The 20487-nt window shown below is 43.1% G+C and overlaps 1 protein-coding gene across 3 annotated transcripts in view; it reads left to right on the top strand.

Annotated features, from left to right (window-relative positions):
- LOC139453965 (kinesin-like protein KIF15-B) overlaps positions 1–16037 on the top strand; it is a 49272-nt gene extending 33235 nt beyond the window's left edge. For 2 of the 3 annotated variants that reach the window (XM_071235422.1, XM_071235423.1), the window contains exons 23-36: positions 762–839; positions 1186–1302; positions 2960–3211; positions 3631–3858; positions 4871–4969; positions 5354–5401; positions 5995–6023; positions 7464–7554; positions 8043–8131; positions 9172–9297; positions 10069–10140; positions 11756–11849; positions 12695–12826; positions 13667–16037. In XM_071235422.1, the coding sequence (XP_071091523.1) occupies positions 762–839; positions 1186–1302; positions 2960–3211; positions 3631–3858; positions 4871–4969; positions 5354–5401; positions 5995–6023; positions 7464–7554; positions 8043–8131; positions 9172–9297; positions 10069–10140; positions 11756–11849; positions 12695–12826; positions 13667–14272 (2061 nt within the window). In that variant the 3' untranslated portion in view covers positions 14273–16037. The remainder of the gene's footprint in view (positions 1–761; positions 840–1185; positions 1303–2959; positions 3212–3630; positions 3859–4870; positions 4970–5353; positions 5402–5994; positions 6024–7463; positions 7555–8042; positions 8132–9171; positions 9298–10068; positions 10141–11755; positions 11850–12694; positions 12827–13666) is intronic. The other variant, XM_071235424.1, reaches the window with a different exon arrangement.
- Positions 16038–20487: the final 4450 nt, after the last annotated feature.

Genomic DNA, 20487 nt, shown 5'->3' on the forward strand with positions numbered 1-20487 from the left:
TGTGTCCATCTGCTCAAGGACCGTCTCCGTAGTCTAGTGGTAGAGCGTCCGCCTGGGGAGCGGAATGTCCGGGGTTGATCCCCGTCCGCGTCATACCAAAAGACGTTAAAAGATGGTATTTGTTGTTACCCTGTCTGGCGCTCGGCATTAAGGGGTAAAACAAGGACTGGTCGGCTCGGAGTCATACTGTGTCTAAGTGGGGTATTCATGTTAAACTGCAGCATAGTATCTCAGTGGGCTAGCACTCTAAATCGGCATCAGTCCGGACTAGTACAAGCAGCCACACAAACAGAAAACTGTTTAATATTTCTTCACCAAACTTGGTACATGTATAGGTCTAGTGGTGAATTGGAGCCTTTTGATAGTTGAGGATTTTAAAAAATATATTATATATTTTGAGTTTCCATGGCAACGGCTAAGGCTAAGACTGAAAATGACAGTAATGCTTGTTTCCGGAGCAGATCTTGAAAAAAACTACAATATTTCTTCAGCAAACTTGGTACATTGACAGGCCTAGTGGTGAACTGGTGCCTTTTGATTATTATTTTTCAACAAATATATATTTACCATTTTGGTGGATATTGATGACTTTGTCCTCTTATCATATTTGTTGTTATTATTTAGTCCAATTATAATGCACCAGGTTTCTTCCACCAAATGATTGCTCATGGTGCTACATTAATCAGAATTAATGCAAATTGACAGGAAACAAGTTGTGCAAGATTAGATGTGACTCAAATTAATGTCTTTCCTTCTTTCAGTTGATGAAGATATCAATGGAGTTTGAGCAGGTTCAAAAGCTTAATGAGGGCCTCAGCAAAGATTTGGACATGGCACTGGTGAGGGCTGATGCTCACTTCAGAGACCTTTTTCCCTGAACAAATGTGAAAAAAAATTGAAAGCCCCATTTTTGTTTCCAACCAAATGCCAAAATAATTTTTTTTATTTTGACAAGTCTTTAAATTCGTGACAAATGAAACCTGATTGGTGACAATGGATTGCATATTAAGGAATAGATAAACCTCGAAGAATATATAAAAAAAATGTCAGCTGGTTGGATGGACAAGAGGATTTGGGTTTTCGTTCCAGAAAATACTGAAAAAATATGTTTTGCCTCAGGTTTTGGCAAAGTATTAACATAAGGATTATTAAGGAATTCTGACGTTTATCCATAATTCATGACAGGAAAACATGGAGAACAAACAGCTGACAGTCCAGTTCCAGGAGAGCTGCATCAAGGAACTGGAAGACAAGAATAAGGACGGGATAGAAAAACAGAACAAACTGCAGGCCATGATTCAGGTAGGTCGACGGGGCTGTGGGTACCGAGATTCGGGTAGGTCGGGTCTGTGGGTACCAAGATTCAGGTAGGTCGGGTCTGTGGGTACCGAGATTCAGGTAGGTCGGGTCTGTGGGTACCGAGGTTCGGGTAGGTCGGGTCTGTGGGTACCGAGATTCAGGTAGGTCGGGTCTGTGGGTACCGAGGTTCGGGTAGGTCGGGGCTGTGGGTGCCAAGATTCAGGTAGGTCTGGTCTGTGGGTACCGAGATTCAGGTAGGTCGGGGCTGTGGGTGCTGAGATTCAGGTAGGTCGGGTCTGTGGGTACCGAGATTCAGGTAGGTCGGGTCTGTGGGTACCGAGATTCGGGTAGGTCGGGTCTGTAGGTACCGAGATTCAGGTAGGTCAGGTCAGTGGGTACCGAGATTCAGGTAGGTCGGGTCTGTAGGTACCGAGATTCAGGTAGGTCAGGTCAGTTGGTACCGAGATTCAGGTAGGTCCGGTCTGTAGGTACCGAGATTCAGGTAGGTCGGGTCTGTAGGTACCGAGATTCAGGTAGGTCAGGTCAGTGAGTACCGAGATTCAGGTAGGTCGGGTCTGTAGGTACCGAGATTCAGGTAGGTCAGGTCAGTGGGTACCGAGATTCAGGTAGGTCGGGTCTGTAGGTACCGAGATTCAGGTAGGTCAGGTCAGTGGGTACCGAGATTCGGGTAGGTCGGGTCTGTGGGTACCGAGATTCAGGTAGGTCCGGTCAGTGGGTACTGAGATTCAGGTAGGTCGGGTCAGTGGGTACCGAGATTCAGGTAGGTCAGGTCAGTGGGTACCGAGATTCAGGTAGGTCGGGTCAGTGTGTACCGAGATTCAGGTAGGTCTGGTCTGTGGGTACCGAGATTCAGGTAGGTCGGGTCTGTGGGTACTGAGATTCGGGTAGGTCGGGTCTGTGGGTACCGAGGTTCGGGTAGGTCGGGTCTGTGGGTGCCGAGATTTAGGTAGGTCGGGTCTGTTGATGCCGAGATTCAGGTAGGTCTGGTCTGTGTGTACTGAGATTCAGGTAGGTCGGGTCTGTGTGTATCAAGATTCAGGTAGGTCGGGTCTTTTGGTACTGAGATTCAGGCAGGTCTGGTCTGTGGGTACCGAGATTCAGGTAGGTCTGGTCTGTGGGTACCGAGATTCGGGTAGGTCAGGTCAGTGGGTACTGAGATTCAGGTAGGTCTGGTCAGTGGGTACTGAGATTCAGGTAGGTCGGGTCTGTGGGTACCTAGATTCAGGTAGGTCTGGTTTGCGTGTACCTAGATTCAAATAGGTCTGGTCTGTATGTACCGAGATTCGGGTAGGTCTGGTCTGTGTGTACCTAGATTCAGGTAGGTCTGGTCTGTTGGTACTGAAATTCAGGTAGGTCGGGTTTGTGTGTACAGAGTCTCAGGTAGGTCTGGTCTGTAGGTACCGAGATTCAGGTAGGTCGGGTTTGTGGGTACCGAGATTCAGGTAGGTCGGGTTTGTGGGTACCAAGATTCAGGTAGGTCGGGTTTGTGGGTACCGGGATTCAGGTTGGGTGGGTGCCAAAGATATTTTGGCATATCTATCATAGCAACCAGGTAAATCAGCCTTGATATTACCATAGCCCCAGATCCTGGAACTGTGTGAGCACTGGTATCATCAGCCTCGTTGTTACTGATGTTTAGAGCCTGGAGGACCAGGTTGAACAGAAGGACTGTGACCTCGAGACCCTGCGGACTCAGATCAGGACGGACTCGGCCAGTCAGGAGCAGCAGGCTGGCAAGTTCCTGGATGAGATCAATAACCTCAAGTCGGCCGCCACCCTCCTGCAGAATGAGTGCGACGCCCACCACAACACCGAGGACCTCCTGAAGCAGGAGCTGGACAAGTCCGCGGCCACCATCACGTCCCTGGAGAAGGAGCTGGCTAAAGATCGGGTAAGCAGGTTGTCAGAGCTGTCTACATTAGCCTCTTCAGGTGCCTGTTTGTGTGTGGGGGCAGTGGGGTAGCCTTGTGGTTAAAGTGTTCACTCGTCATGCCTAAGACCCGGGTTCGATTCCCCACATGGGTACAATACATGAAGCCCATTTCTGGTGATATTGGTGGAATATTGAAAAAAGAGGCATAAAACAATTCTCACTCACTGTTGGCTGCTAAAAGGAAGAGAAACTGCTGTTTTATTAATTTCTAAAATTGTTTGTTTCAGGGCTGAACCTTCCTGCACAGGAATTTGTATCAAAATTTGGAATAAAATTCGTCATTGATTTGTGGTGCAAATTATTTGTGCATGCGTACATGTCTTTGCGTCTGTAACCAAATGTTGGCCGGTGTGTTTAAATCTCCACTTCTCCACCAGGCATCAGTGGCCAGTCTGTGGAACACCATTCAGGACCAGAAGACGAAGCTGGGCAGTCTGAAGGAGGAGCAGCTCACCCTGGAGTCGCGACTGACCAACAAGACGCAGCAGCACGACATCTTGCAGTCCGCCCACAACAATCAGGTCCAGCACCTGGCCTCCCTGGAACATCAAGTGCTCCAACTGCAGGAGGAGGCTGCAGCTGTCAAGATCAAGTTTGATGTGGAGGTGAGAGGGGTTCCTGTAATGAAAGTGAAGCCGGGCGTGGAGTCATCCCACAGATGATATCCTTACCTCTTTGGTCAGGTGGACAAGGTGTCTGGCCTCAGATCAGACGGGGGGGGGGTCGGGTAGCCTAGTGGTTAAAGCGTTCGCTCGTCACACCGAAGACCCGGGTTCGATTCCCGACATGGGTACAATGTGTGAAGCCCATTTCTGGTGTCCCCCGCCGTGATATTGCTGGAATATTGCTAAAAAACGGTGTAAAACCATACTCACCCACTCAGATCAGACGTTCAGTGGTTCGAATCCCATCACGGACTCACAAATTTTATGGATGGTCCCTGCAAAAGCATCCATTATGTGTCAATTGTACATTTGTTGACATCAGATTTTTCATTTTCCACAGTTTTCAATAATATTTTATATCCATTTCAAGTCCCATTGCCCCTTGTGTTTGTGAGATGTGTGTTTGTGAGATGTGTGTACCGAGGTTCGGGTAGGTCAGGTCAGGTGTGTGTTTGTGAGATGTGTGTTTGTGAGATGTGTGTTGTGAGGTGTGTGTTTGTGAGATGTGTGTTGTGAGATGTGTGTTTGTGAGATGTGTGTTTGTGAGATGTGTGTTTGTGAGATGTGAGATGTGTGTGTGTGTGAGATGTGTGTGTTTGTGAGATGTGTGTTTGTGAGATGTGTGTTTGTGAGATGTGTGTTTGTGAGATGTGTGTTTGTGAGATGTGTGTTGTGAGATGTGTGTGTGTGAGATGTGTGTGTGTGAGATGTGTGTTTGTGAGATGTGTGTTTGTGAGATGTGTGTTTGTGAGATGAGTGTTTGTGAGATGTGTGTTTGTGAGATGTGTGTTTGTGAGATGAGTGTTTGTGAGATGTGTGTTTGTGAGATGTGTGTTTGTGAGATGTGTGTTTGTGAGATGTGTGTTGTGAGATGTGTGTTTGTGAGATGTGTGTTTGTGAGATGTGTGGTTGTGAGATGTGTGTTGTGAGATGTGTGTTTGTGTTGTCACAGATGTCGGTGGTACAAGACAGCATGGAACACATGAGTGAGCAGCAAGAGCGTGCCCAGGAAGACCTGCAGGAGACTCGCAACCACCTGGCAGCATCCCAGGTAGGGGACGTGAATACTGACTCACGTTACCTTTCTCTTTCAGCATGTCGCTATAGTAACCGTTGAGTGCCACTTCTTGTCAACCCGTGATGATCTGGAGTAGAACAGGTCTTCAGCTACCCATGCTTGTCGTAAGAGGCAACTAACGGGATCGGGTGGTCAGGCTTGCTGACTTGGTTGATGCATGTCATCATATCCCACTTTAGAGGATCAAAGCTCATGATGTTTATCACTGGATTGTCTTGTCCAGACTTGATTATTTACAGACCCGCGTCATACAGCTGGAACATTGCTGAGTGTAGGGTTAAACAACAAACAAACAAACACTTCTTGTCATGTATATTTAGATACAGCAACATTAACCTAAAACTTGCTTCTTTTCAGGCTGAATGTGCCAAGCTACAGGAGAAAATAGCATTGCTTACAAACGAGGCAAGTTGTTTCTTTTCATAATAGAGGGGATGCTCATGATATCAATCACTGGATTGTCTAGTCCAGACTTGATTATTTACAGACCGCTGTCATATAGCTGGAATATTGCTGAGTGTGGCGTTAAACAACAAACCAACCAACAAACCATTTACAATAGAGTGAGCATCAAAATGGTTGTTCAATCATTACTGTTACGTTACCTATCTGTGAGAGGCTTTTGGATTGCAGCTATAGTGAAAACCTAATGAATACTGTGTGGCCAACAAACTGGTAAATAAATCAGATCGAAGAACCGTCATTATGGCAACCACTGTAAAAGAAAACTAAGAGAAAAAAAGAATTGGTAAAATCTTCAAACAGATGCACATTGTTCAGGAAGGCAAGGCGCAGTCAGATCATGGTATCTCACACGTCATCACAGCTATTGTCCTATATAACACTTATTTTAAACAGGTAAATTAACCATGTTATCTTAAAGTTATTCTTTAATCAGTTTTACATTAATGATCTATACTGATATGAATGAACATTGTTCTCGAAGTTGTTCAGTTGGCAGGTTTGTCTCTTATTTTTTGTATTTGTTTCAATTTCAGATAAAAAATGATGAAGAACAGAAAAATTAGTATCCTTGTCAGCTCTCAAGCTGTTTTTCATGAGAGAAAAAAACTTACTTTTGGGGGTTGGGGGTGATTCTTATACACAGACAGATAGCAGCCTGGAAACGGGGCTTTTGAAACAAATTATTTATATGTGCATCAAAGTCTATTTCGGAAAGAAATTCTTTCTTCTTGACTGAGAAATTTTGCAATTAAAACTTCAAAAACACTTGATAGGGAAACTGGGGGAAAAGTTATTTTCTTTAATTCCGATGTTTTTTAACATGGTATTCAATGTATACTGAACTGTAAAAGAAATGTCACCCCATGTAACATTGCATGAAAAGTTGTCATTAAAATGTCTGAGTAATTTTTGTCAAAGTTTCTAAAATTTAACATTACCTTATCTTGAAAAATGAAATTTGATGATAAAAAAACCCAAAGCAGATGACAATAAAACCAATCGCCCTAACGCATCATGGTAACAGCCATGGTAACCCGGTGCACGCGAGATCCGTGCAAATTGAAATGCACATGCGTTCCCCCATTTCTTGCCCTATAAAAATCCACCCAGATCGGATAACATTCATTCGTTGTTGAGTTGCTATTTGGGGAAAGTCAGGTATGTATTTCAAATATTTTATATGTTTTAACATCATTGTGAAAGTTTATTTGAACATTGTGTTAGATTTATATATTCCCAGTAATTTTATCTAAGTGTTACATTCTACATATCTCACCAGAAAATACTAATTGTTTGATAATAATGCTTTGTACTGAAAACGTCTCCTCCCTGACTTGGTTAAGCTGGGAAAGAGTTTGTACAAGAACTAGTTTCAGTGGCTATGTCATGAACATCTGCAGCATAAAGCACAAAGAGCATCATTAAAATTAAGTCATTTGACCAAATATGTCATTGAAAAGATAGGTATCATGTTGTCAAGAAAGTGTTAACTGCTTATACTCTCCCAAAATTTGTCCATGCTTTACCCCATGCTTGCCGTAAAAGGCGACTAACGGGATCGGGTGATCAGGCTCGTTGACTTGGTTGATGCATGTCATCGGTCCCAATTGCATGGATCGATGTTCATGATGTCAATCACTGGATTGTCTTGTCCAGACTTGATTAATTACAGACTGCCGTCATACAGCTGGAATATTGCTGAGTGTGGTGTTAAACAACAAACAAGACTAAAAAGCATAGCACTTCATTGATTTTCCTCCTGTATTTGCTGATAACCAACACATTCTGATTTAATACCTTAAGTTGGCTGCCATGATATGTTTCATGTAAAACTATGTGTTATTCCGACCAAATTCATTTGGAAGTGGAAGAAACATCTTCTTTTTTTCTAACAAACTTTGTGTACATTGTAAGATTTCAAACATAAGATTAAAATTAAGTTTGTGTACTAATTTTTAGAAAATTCACTTTTTCTGAAATTGTTGCCTTGACAACCTCTCAGCTCTAATAAGACAATCCTGGAGCTGGAGAAGCTCATGAACCAGAATGACGTCTTACTGCAGGAGAAGAACGACAGCATTTCCATGTACCAGGTGAATCTCATCAGCCATGTTTGAAACAATTTCAAAACCCAACAAGACAGTTGGGCAGGTGACCCATAAGTGTTGGCTGCCCATCTTCAAAGTTACCTGCCTGCATTCAGACATTAAGAATACTGAAACGTTGCGAAAAAAAATCTCATCCAGATTCAGTTGAAATAATGAAAAACAATCACTTTAGAATCTACGAGGATTATGAAACAACTGCATAAGTAAGTAGTCTTAAAAATATCTGCCAGACAGTCGGGGAGGTGGAGGAAAATTTCATGCAGCCTGACAGAAAAGTTAGCAGCCACGGGCAGGCTGGCAGGCAGTTACTTTAAACACTGCCATCAGTAACACACTGGGTCAACTGCCCAGTGATGCTCGTGTATGATTTTCTCTGAAATGGTTGTTGCAAGAGGTCCGTGATCCATAAGGCTTTTCATAATTGCCCATCAGTTGTGCTCAGGACTTATTCCTGATTCAATGTCTGCTTCCAGAAAGACTTTGGTCAGCTCCAGTGTGAGAGGAACTGCCTGGAGGAGAGATGCTGTATGCTTGAGGCGGAGCTCCAAAATGTCCATGCTCAGTGAGTACACACCTTGAGAATAAATGTAAAACCTTGAACTAGCCACCATCTTGTTTGTCTTTGAATGCCAGGTATGATTCTTATTCTTCTCCTTCTTCTCATCTCCTCTTTCTTCCTCTTATCCTTCTCCTCTTCCTTCTTCTTCTACTGCTCCTTCTTCTCATCTCCTCTTTCTTCCTCTTATCCTTCTCCTCTTCCTTCTTCTTCTACTGCTCCTTCTTCTCCTCATTTTTCTTCTTCTTCTTACTGCCTCTGTGGTCTCATGAATAGAGCGTACACCCGTCCATCCCAGGCCGCGTCATACCAAAAGTCGTTAAAAGATGGTAATTAAGGCATTAAGGGGCTAAAACAAGGACTGGTCTAAAACAAGGAATGGTCGACACGCAGTCAGTATACTGTGTCTGAGTGGGGTATTCATGTTAAACTGCGGCATGGTATCTCAGTGAGATAGCACTATAAATCGGCATCAGTCCGGACTCTCTCTCACTCTCACTCACTCACTCACTCACTCACTCACTCACTCACTCACTCACTCACTCACTCATGGCCGCGACAGAATTTCACCTCATCTCACCTTCTTCTGGGAGTACGGGTGGCCCAGTCATCTCCGCGATTCGCTGTGCAGAGTTGCGCCCCTTGGGCATGTTAGAAACCTATGATTGTTTGCCATGATTTTGTTTCTGGGTTTGTCAGCAGTTCATGGTAAAGTCTGAGACCTGCATCAAATTTCACAACCTATAATTGTACACATGTTTATTTTGGAGCCCAGTCCTCTATGGCGCCGCAATTCACCGCACATCCACTTCACATATCGGGTACCCATTCCCTGCTGGGTGAACAGAGGCACATTAGAACTAAGTGACTTGCCCAGGGTGACACCACAAGTTTTGACACTTGTGTTTTGGGAGTATGTAGGTATTCGTGTTGACAATGCATTCAGACTGTGACATTATGACTTGTACATTTACACCTGATGAGAATAAAAGGTATTAAATTGATCTTAAGAGAATTCAATATCCCGATGTGGTTGTGTGTGACAGAGCCAGTCTGCTGGACGCCCAGGTCAAGGAGAAGGAGGAGTTGGTCAGCCGGGCAGAGGAGGAGGCCAATCAGGCCAAGCACCAGACTGAACGCCACCACAAAGCCAAGATGGAGCTCATAGAGAGGTAGGGGTCATGGAGCTTCTGTATGTTTGTAGACCGACTCCGTGGTCTAGTGGTAGAGCGTCCGCCTGGAGAGTGGAAGGTCAGGGGTTCGATCTCTGGCTGCATCATACCAAAAGACATTTAAAGACAGTACTTGTTGTTACCCAGCCTGCCACTTGGCTCGGAGTCAGTATACTGTGTCTAAGTGGGGTATTCATGTTTACCTGAAGCATGGTATCTCAGTGTCCTAGCACTATAAAATTGGCATTAGTCTGGACTAGTACAAGCAGCCACACACACACACAAACGTGCATGAACATCGCTAAATAAGTGCAATAATCATGGTCGCTATGTAAAACCTGACTGTATGTTTGTTTGTACTGTTATATGTCATTGATGTCCTTGAATGTTCAGAATTTTGTCGAATGTCTTGAATCAGGCATGTCTCCATCCTCGAATCTCGAGTTGGATGCCGGCAGGAATTTGATGTTTACAAATAGGTATCCAATCCACAAATGACAAGATAGATGGACAGATCGAAATAAGGCCTGGAATTGCCCTCGAGTCACTCGTGTCATGCTTGTAACTCTTGGGGCGATGGGTGGCCTTGTGGTTAAAGCGTTCGCTTGTCACGCCAAAAACCCAGGTTCGATTCCCCACATGGGTACAATGTGTGAAACCCATTTCTGGTGTCCCCCGCCATGATATTGCTGGAATGTTGCATATTATTTTCACTCGAGTGCGATATTGATGATATTGTTCAGATAAGTTGAGTATTTGTATAACTTTCAGCATGACAGACAGACAGAGAAGACTTGAAGATCTGGAAAACTCCATGAAGACATTGGTGGATGAGAATACAAGGTATCTTAGTTGAAATGAATAGCATTAGCAATACAGGCATTAGGCAACTTTAGAATTCAGATAAATTCAAGCTGGACCTCCAAGGGTAATAAACTACCACAGATGTCTTTAACAATAAAGGCAAATAATTACAGATGAGATCTTTCATGGTTGTATGAGTAGAATTATTACTTTTTTGCAATATGTTAAGATCTAGTCATATCATTTCCATCCACAAGTTCATATTCTTTATTTTCATAACTAAATCTAGTCAGCCAGACCATCAAGCTTGCTCCATTTAATAACAGCCTGTCTCAGATTGTGTGGCAAGTGCATATGTAACTGCATTAGGGCTTGCACACAATCATAACTTTCCTTCTTTGGTTCAACAAAAGACAGCCTCCGTGGTCTAGTGGTAGAGCGTCCGCCCAGTGAGCGGAAGGTCCGGGGTTCGATCACCGGCCGCGTCATACCAAAAGACGTTAAAAGACGGTACTTGTTGTTTCCCTGTCTGGCGCTCGGCATAAAGGGGCTAAATACAAGGACTGGTCGGCTCGGAGTCAGTATACTGTGTCTGAGTGGGATATTCATGTTAAACTGCGGCATGGTATCTCAGTGAGCTAGCACTATAAATTGGCATCAATCCGGACTAGTACAAGCAGCCACACAAACACATGCACGTCGCTATATAAGTGCAATAATCTTGGACGCGACGTTAAACCCCATTTCACCTCACCTGGTTCAACAAAATAGAACTGTGTGACAGAGTTGGTAGTTGATATAAACAAAGCCGTGTTAGTTTTGTGCGTAAAGATGTTTGATCAGGAAACAAATTTTATAAGGTGATAGTGCATGGAAATACCATAATACCTGTGACACGAGTACCAAGAGTTAAAGGTTACATTTAGCACGGTTAAATCTACAGGTAGCCTTGCTCTGCTTTGCAAACACAGTATCTCCATTCTACCATGAATTAATTGTTAACTATGGGCTGTGATGGAAGAGTAAAGTGGTGTGAGTCGAGTCCAGTGGTTTGGATTGGTCGTCTGTATGGGTTAGGGAAACACCATCAGCAGTATGATGAAATATATTCTCAAATATTGTTGTTTGTTTATAGTTGACTCATATTCAGACAATGAAAGTCTGTACCACAGGTACTTTGTAAGCCAACATAAAGTGGTCATTCCCCAAACAATATCAAACTATCTTTGGAATGATTAGTTCTTTTGCCTGGATAGTAACTTCCCCTCTGATGCGGTTGTCAAATTATCTGTTTGATCAGAGGTTGTTATTGTCCACTGCCACGAAGTGGAAAGGGGATATAGGAATGGGTGCTGTCAGCCTGTCCGTCATGTTTTGTTTACGGAGCTGAACTAAAAAAATATGAGAGATATCTTAACCAAACTTTGCACATAGATAGGTCTAGTTGTGAACCAGTGCCATTTGTTTGTTTGGGATTTTTTGAAAAATACATTTTTTGAGTTTCCATGGCAACAACTTTGACTTTCACTGACTGAAAATGGCGGTAGTGCTCATTCCGGAGCAGATCGTGAAAAACGTACTATATTTCTTGCCTTGCTCACAACTGGAGGAAAATGTCCGATATATCCATCTTGATGTTATGTTCTGTTCACAGATTGGCTGCAGTGTGCATCAAGGACCGGGAGGAGAAGAGCATCAAGCACTCAGAGCTGGAGGTGTTGAAGGAACACTACAGCAAGTCTCAGACTGTAAGTATTACTTGTCCCAATGGGGATCATCTTCACGAGGCAAGGGAGTTAACTGACTGTAAAAGTCCAGTTTCCACCGCCCGGAGAGCGGAAGGTCCGGGGTTTGATCCCCGGACGCGTCATGCCAAAAGTCGTTAAAAGATGATACTTGTTGATACCCTGTCTGTCACTCGGCATTAAGGGGCTAAAACAAGGACTGGTCAGCTCGGAGTCAGTACACTGTATCTGAGTGGGGTATTCATGTTAAACTGCGGCATGGTATGTCAGTGTGCTAACACTTTAAATCGGCATCAGTCCGGACTAGTACAAGCAGCCAGGCACGCACACACGCACGCACACACGCACGCACACACGGCACATGAATCAAATTTCACCTCACCTCACCTCACCTGTGCAATAACTATCATGTGAAAAGAAGAATTCAGTGTGAATTGACCCTCTATTTCCTCAATTGTTACTTGTTTCTCACCATTCTTTCAAAGACTTCATGAATCTAAATGAGTTGAGATAAGCTACAAACAACAGTACAGTCAGGGCTTTACGTGGCCTTGTGAAAATGGGAGGCATGATGACTCACCATATATTTGGGGACGGTCATTTTCTGAGTTTGGGAGTCACGACTTTTATTCCACTTATACAGATGATACATAGTGGAAATTCCAAGTTTCTATTTTATGAGAGTTATTTCAGTTTTACACATGTATTTGAATTCCTTAGTGAATTTATTGTGTCAGTTATGATTCATATCAAAAACATTTGCATGAATTTCAGGAAATTATTGTTTCATATATGCAGGAATTAGGCATGATGTAGACCCAGGGTACAGTTTTGTGTGTGTTTCCCAGGAGCTGGAGGAGACGCTGGAGAAGGTGAAGAGTCTCCAGGAAGAGGTGGCAAAGATGGGTGGACACATGAATCTCAAACAGAAAATCAAACTCTTCCAGAAGACAAAGGCGGAGAATTTTGAGCTGACAAATGTAGGATGTATATATGTGTTTAGTTTTCACATCATGCTGCAAATTCCCTGAACTCTGCCCCTGGGAATATCTGCGTTAGAATTCGTCTTTTGCAATTCATGCCCGTCTTAAGAGGCGGCTAACGGGATCGGATAATCAGGCTCTCTGATGTGGTTGATGCATGTCGTGGTATCCCAAATGTGTAGATTGATGCTCATGATGTCAATCACTGTGGTTCAGTCTTGATTATTTACAGACTGCTGCCATGTAGTCGGACTGTTGCTGACCGCTGCGTTAAACAACAAATAAACAATCACTGGACACTGCTGCACTCTTTGCTGAGTGACAGCTATAAACTCTGTTGTGCTTTAGGGGCACCTATGTCCCCACTAGCCCAAGTGTAAAGTGAGAACCAACTGCCCTGTGTGGATTGCCGTGCAGACCCTGATGGCATGGGACGTTGCTCATTATATCAATCACTAGTTTGTCTGAATTTCTGGCTGCCGCAGCACTAAACATTCACTTCATAATCAGGGATATATTTAGGATTCCAAACCACAGTTTGGAAAGAATTTTTTTTGCTCAAATTTTTCAGTGAAATCGAAGTCGCTTCTTCAGTCATAACACTAGTTATTACTATATAATGACATTTGGGAAATTTGTAATTACAATTTTTTGGGGATTTTTTAGACATTTGCTGCGAATATCGGCCTCTGAGCAGGTCCAGATAAATCCTTGATAATGTCATGTTTTTAATATTTGTTTTGGCTGGCTTGACTCAGCTACTTAAAGGCTGCCATGACAGCGCTGAAACATGTACTGTGGCAGCAACAAACAGCTTATTCCATTGGTCTGTTTCAGCTGAATCAGCAGCTGAAGACGGAGGTTCTGCGGCTCCAGATGGATCTGGCCAGACACACAGGAGCCCCGACCACGCCCAAACAGATCCTCCACCACAAGGAGAACATCAAGCCAGGAAGCCGGTCCTCCCACTGCGAGAGAACAATGTCCGCACAGAGGAAGGGCCAGGAGAGACAGACCCTCTTTCTCTCCGGAGACTACACTCCATCAGATGTCCTCAAGAAGGCTCGCCTGGAGAGTAAACGTCCGGCAAGCTCCAAGAAAACTAAACAAGAGACAATTTCTAACCTGCGTGGGCAGCAGGATGCTCCTGTTGTTGTCTTGGAGACGGATGGGCCCGGGCAGGATCCACCCGTAGTCCTGGAGCCGGTCGTGTCCCAGCATGATCCCCCCATTGTCCTGGAGCCAGTCGTGTCCCAGGAGGATCCCCCCATTGTCCTGGAGCCAGTCGTGTTCCAGCAGGATGCTGATGACCATCTACAAGACAACCAAGCTGATGCCGTGGAGGGGGAAGTGGATGGGGGGGAGCTTCAAGTAGAAGACTCGGAGGACATGGAGATTCAGTTCAAGTCTGTGCGTGTGGAGGATGTTGAAGCTATGACATAGTCGTTGTGGGAATGTGTTTCTGTGGAGATTTACATTGTTCCTCTATGTAGAACCTGTCTACCATATTTCTGACTTATCTCTCCTCTTTACTATCAGGGGCGGTCGGGTAGCCTAGTGGTTAAAGCGTTCGCTCGTCACGCTGAAGACCCGGGTTCGATTCCCGACATGGGTACAATGTGTGAAGCCCATTTCTGGTGTCCCCCGCCGTGATATTGCTGGAATATTGCTAAAAGCGGCGTAAAACCATACTCACTCACTCACTCTTTACTATCATGTTGTGTATTAATACAATCTTTCTGTTATTCAAATTCTGTAATGAATGTAAATAGTATATATTCCATGTGGTTCATATGTGCGATTGTGATTCAGATTAAATCTGTAATCATTCATTTTATTGAAGACTAAGTGCTGAGGGGGAATGCATGAGGAGAAATTGTTTTTTATTTATTGTTCCTCAACTTACCTCAATTCTGACCGTGCTACTTTGACTTGCCTTACACAAGCTGGTTGTATCGTCCCCACCTTACTAATCAGTTCCAATAATACATTTAATCATCTATACCCTCACATTATATCTCACTGGGTCTCAGTTCCCTTTGGGGGGCACGGGTGGCCCAGTCGTCTAAGGCGCCGCGATTCGCTGTGCAGAGTTGCGTCCCTTGGGCACGCCAGAAACCTATGAATGTGGGTTCGAATCCCGGTTCGCCCCAATTATGTTTCTAGGTTTGTCAGCACCATACCCGTGCACCGAAGTGGTAAACGTCTGAGACCTGCATCACTTCGGGCTTTCCTCCCACATTAAGCTGACACGCCGCGATATAACTGGAATACTGTTAAAAGCAGCGTTAAACCCAACTCACTCACTCACTCAGTTCCCTTGAACTTGTTCGTTAAAATGACGGAAGGATTGAAAAGAACATGTTTATAAAAGCATTCAGAAGATGCAGCTCCTGAAAACTATTTTCGTAATTTAGTGATAATATAATCAAGCATTTCAGTCTGTGCCTTAACTTGTAATCAGTATTTGCATGGTTCTGTCTCAGTCAGTATATACTGAACAAAAAAGTTAGGAGTCATGAATATTTTGGGCTGGTAGTGACGACTGAGCCGATAATTTCATAAAAATATCCCCAAAGAATTCATGATCCCTAACTCTTTAGGTTCAGTTTATTTTAACCATTTCCATTTTTCCGAAAGTATTAAAAAGAAGTTCTGTATTCACTCCCTTACATGCACTTTGGTATATGAGAAAAGCAGCAGTGAAAATCTCATCAGAAACAACAGGTGAGTCAGCCTTGGCCTGTTTGGGCAGATTTTAAGCTTTCCTTTGTGGAAAATACCCTATAACTATTGTCAAGGCACTCATGAAGTGGCATGATTTTAATATATGTAGGATTTGGTGTGAAAAGTTATATTACGTAATATTGGTTCTTTTGCCCCCATCGTTTTTATCACTGATGATATCCTATAACATAGACTATAGATGTACAGAACACATATATTTTCGAGACATGGTATATTTTGTAGCTCTTTTATGATGTTGATGGCAGCAGTGGTCACGGTTGTGCTCACAACTTGGAAGATCTCAATAGTGCTATATATCTTCACTGGTGTAATTAAGATTGTGTCACCTTGGAAGTGGTTGTATCAACTCTTTTTGTTCCTGCTCCAGCTGTTTTACTGTGTAAAAAGTAACCAGAAACCTGGAGGCGACAAGAGCCAGTGTGTAGTACTTAGAAGCATGAAATGTTTGCTGACAGAATAAACGAACATGTGGTATAGGTACATTGTTCATTCATTACTTAAACTTCTACAAACTCTTTGGTTCAAAAGGGGCGGTCGGGTAGCCTAGTGGTTAAAGCGTTTGCTCGTAACTTGCTCGTATGTCTGTGCCATACTCATTGGTTTCCCCCCAAGTGGAAGACAACCTGCATCACCTCAGGCTTTCCCCTCACATCAAGCCAACATGCTGATATATAATGCCTACAGCTGCAAGCTGCCTGGGGGAGAACAGTAGTTTGGTTTTCTGCTTTAAGCAATATTGTAGTTATATTACGGATTGTCATGAAGGCCTAAACTGATGCAGGCCCATGAGCTGATATTGAGAGTGAGTTTTATGCTGCCTTAAAACAGTATTTCAGTTTTATCAAGGTATATGGGAGGGAAATCCTGAAGTAGCACAGACAAACCTAATCAGGGTGAACCAGGATTCAAACCCACTGTATCTATACAGTGAGGCAGTATGGTTTTACGCCGCTTTTAGCAATATTCCAGCAACATCATGAAAGCGGACACCAGGAATGGGCTTCACACATTGTTCCCGTGTCGGGAATCAAACCCGGTTCTTCAGTGTGACAAGCAAACGTTTTAACCACTAGGCTACCCGACCTCACCCATCTGTACAGTGAATTGTGACGACGAACAAAACAACAAACAAGGAAACAGTCCTCCATCTATTGACAGTTTTATTTACATCTCGACTGCAGGATGCAATGGACTGTTACTTCGTCTGGTCACCATTTGTACCGACGTAACACACAGGAATGAGGAGAAATCTGTCGCACAACAATTGTACAAAAATGTCAAATCAAATATAGTGACAACCCAACAGCGGTAGTGCTCATCTGGAGGCTTGGAAGCTAGGTTCTCGTAACATTTATTCTAGATCTGTGGTCCCATGACCCACTTCAAAATTGTTGGCCATAAAGAGAATATGCATGAGCTATTATCTAGTATCTCTATTTAAAAAAATATCATGGACCCATTTGCTGCTATATGGAGGTGGACTGCAGGTCACTGGGTGCTGTTTTTTTGTTGTTTAATGCCGCACTCAGCTACATGACGGCAGCCTGTAAAAAATCATGTCTGGACCAGACAATCCAGTGATTGACATGAACATCGATCTACGCAATTGGGATTGATGAAAGGCATCACCCAAGTCAGCGAGCCTGACCACCTGATCCCGTTAGTCGACTCTTAGCACAACCATAGTCGACTTTTACGGCAAGCATGGGTTGCTGAAGACCTATTCTACCCCGGATCTTCACAGGTCGGGTGAGCTTAGAATCCAATTGGCCCTAGCTGTCAACTGGGGCTCTCACTTCACTGAACTGACGTGCTTCGTTGATTGTTAGGGAAACCAAACTAACCCTAAGTCTATCCTCAGCACCTGGATCCTCTTTCAGATCAAGCGGACTTTTACCATCGTTAGGGTTGGGCATCACTCGCCAATCAAACATGATGGGGGTAGGGTTGTGAGTTACGATTAATTTATTAAAAGTGGTGAGATAGCTAATTTAGGTGAAAACATACAATTTTTACATAATTTTTTTTTATTGTTCCCAGAGTGTAAGAGTAATACAATATATAAGTATAGTGCAGTACTCCAGCGACGTCACTTCTGAAACAAAGCCGAGCTGGCAACTGGGTCCAGACAAGTTATCGTGATAGCATCGAGACATAACACCCTGGATATTAGGGGATGGAGAATACGATGGGCCTTGTAAAAGACCCCAGTAAACAGTAATGTCCTTTAGTGACAAAAACAGTACTTAAGTGATCAGGAGTTTAAATGTGAACTACATGTGTATTTAAAACTAGGAGTATCAGTGAACCTTGAATGAAAGGGGGGTAGCCTAGAGTTTAAAGCGTTCGCTCGTCATGCCGAAGAGCCGAGTTTTATTCCCGACATGGGTACAATGTGTGAAGCCCATTTCTGGTGTCCCTCTCCGTGATATTGCTGGAATATTGCTAAAAGCATGGTAAAATCAAACTCACTCACTTGAATGAAGACTCCATGTCCTAAGTGATGTTCATTCTTATTACCGATAATTTCAATATTATTTAATGTGAGAACTTTAAGAACTGAGAACATGTATTTTTTACATAAACTTCTTATAGATATTCTATCATACACACCAGAAAATAATATTGTCCTGTAGTCTCAACAGAAATTCATGGCAATACATTACTTCAACATGCACGTTACTTCAGTGCTGAGGATGTTCAAACTAATATAACTACACACAAGTATCCATGGTAACCCATGAGCTAGTCTCTCTGAATATCATGTAACATACAAGAAATATGAGCACCTAAACCTACTATAGGATTACAGGTATATCCCAACAATCAACCAACAGGGAATTCCTATTACTTCTCAACCTTTATAAAAATTAAAAAGTAAACAAGTTTGAATAATATCAATCATGAAATTAATGAGAGCATGAGTTAGTGAGTCAGGTTTTATACCGCTATCAGCAAAATTCCATCAAATATGACAGGGGAACACCAGAAATGGGCTTCACTCATTGTACCCATGACGGGAATCAAACCCGGGACTTCGGCTTGACGGGTAAATTCTTTAACCACTAGGCTACCCCGCTGCTATGTGCCATTTTAAAAATGCTTTAAGGCTTCAAGATTCTTAGGACAATAGTCGCCTCGTGCGATAAGAATGTCGCCTCGTGCGATAAGAATGTCGCCTCTTACAAGCATAGTTGACTCTTACGATAAGAATGTCCCCTCTTACGATAAGAATGTCGCCTCTTACAACAAGCATAGGTGCCTCTTACGACAGCATGGGTTGCTAAAGATCTAACCCAATTTTAATGCGTCACATTTATGATTTAAGGCATTGTTACCGATGGTTGCAAGGTAATCATATAATGTCTTACATCAGCTCACATACATACAGGCGAACATCGTTAAGGAATGACAAAAATCACTGAACAAGAAGTTTATCTGCTGAAGAGGGTTTCTTTTGAATTACAGAGAAAAGTGTCATTGATATCTAATATCAATCTACAGAACTTGTTTTTGAAACATTATGTTAGGACGCACAGAAACAATACTTGATGACAATCATTGGTACATTCTTTAACAGTGACACAGTGATGGTTCATACAGATCCAATATACACAGGTTTTCACTTTGCAAGTAGAAGTTCTCTCAGATATTGTGACTGTTAATATCACCATTCTGAACAACAAAATTCTGTTTACCACATTAAGTATCACTTGTGCTGAGAGCTAGTCTAATACTTCTCACTTTCTGCAATACACTCCTCAAACTCCCATCACAGACTCTGGTACATCTTACTGTGTAAAACACTGTAAGGAGTATAGGACCATCAGGCTCACCGCATTACATGCCACCCATGACTCTGGTACATCATACTGTGTAATACACTGTAAGGAGGATAGGACCATCAGGCTCTCCGCATCACATGCCACCCATGACTGGTACATCATACTGTGTAAAACACTGTAAGGAGGATAGGATACTGTGTTAAAGGACCATCAGGCTCACTTCACTCCACACAGAGTTACACACAACATCGCAAAATATACATACACTGTTCTGGTTAAATAATTTCTGCTTATGATGCAAAGAATGAAAACAGATCAGCATGAGAATAAACAGAACAAGGATAAATTCAGAGAGTGACAGGGCTGAATAATCTGTGACAGACATGATAGAAAAAATATACAAATGATCAGTGAGACTGGATATTGGGTCCAACTGCCTTTAGCATATTGGGTGATAAAGGCAGTCCAGATGATGGTGGAGAAAAGGGACCCAGGGACATTGCTGTCAACTTTGATGAAAGCCACTAGCACGGGAATAGTTCTCACAAGCCAAGGATCAGTGTCAGGGAAAATTGGTAGTTTATAGCAGCAGATCCTGGCATCGCTAAGGGCTACAACTCTTCATAGTGCCATAGAGCACCTGTTCTCACAACCAGGTGTGGAAGTGTCTATCCGCAGTGAGGACTTTGATTATTTCAGTTGTATCATCAAAGTGATGCAGGTCTTAGACATTTACCACTTAGCAGAAACCGTCTCACAAGGGAAGGCAGCAACACAACACAACAATCATAATCAGGTCCTGAATTCAAAGCCCCAGGTTCCTGGCATGTCTAAGGGATGCCACTCTGCATGGCTTCACAGATCACACACGTTTAAAGAAACAAACTCGGGTCTAGAAAATGAAAAGAGTAAACACTACCTGCTTGTCTACTCCCCTTAAATGTATTGCCCAACACTTCACCAAACATGTTAAACAATGTTGTCAGCTGTCCGACAATTATCAACCAACATCAACAGATACAGTCATGTGTGCAATAAGTTGTCTCACCTAAATACATCTAATATCTTATTTAAAAAATCTGATTAAATTCTAATCAGAAAAAGCCTAACTCAAACTACAAGCAA

This window comes from Haliotis cracherodii, unplaced genomic scaffold (assembly GCF_022045235.1).
Source record: "Haliotis cracherodii isolate W230 unplaced genomic scaffold, xgHalCrac1.p SCAF_10, whole genome shotgun sequence".
Taxonomy (NCBI): domain Eukaryota; kingdom Metazoa; phylum Mollusca; class Gastropoda; order Lepetellida; family Haliotidae; genus Haliotis; species Haliotis cracherodii.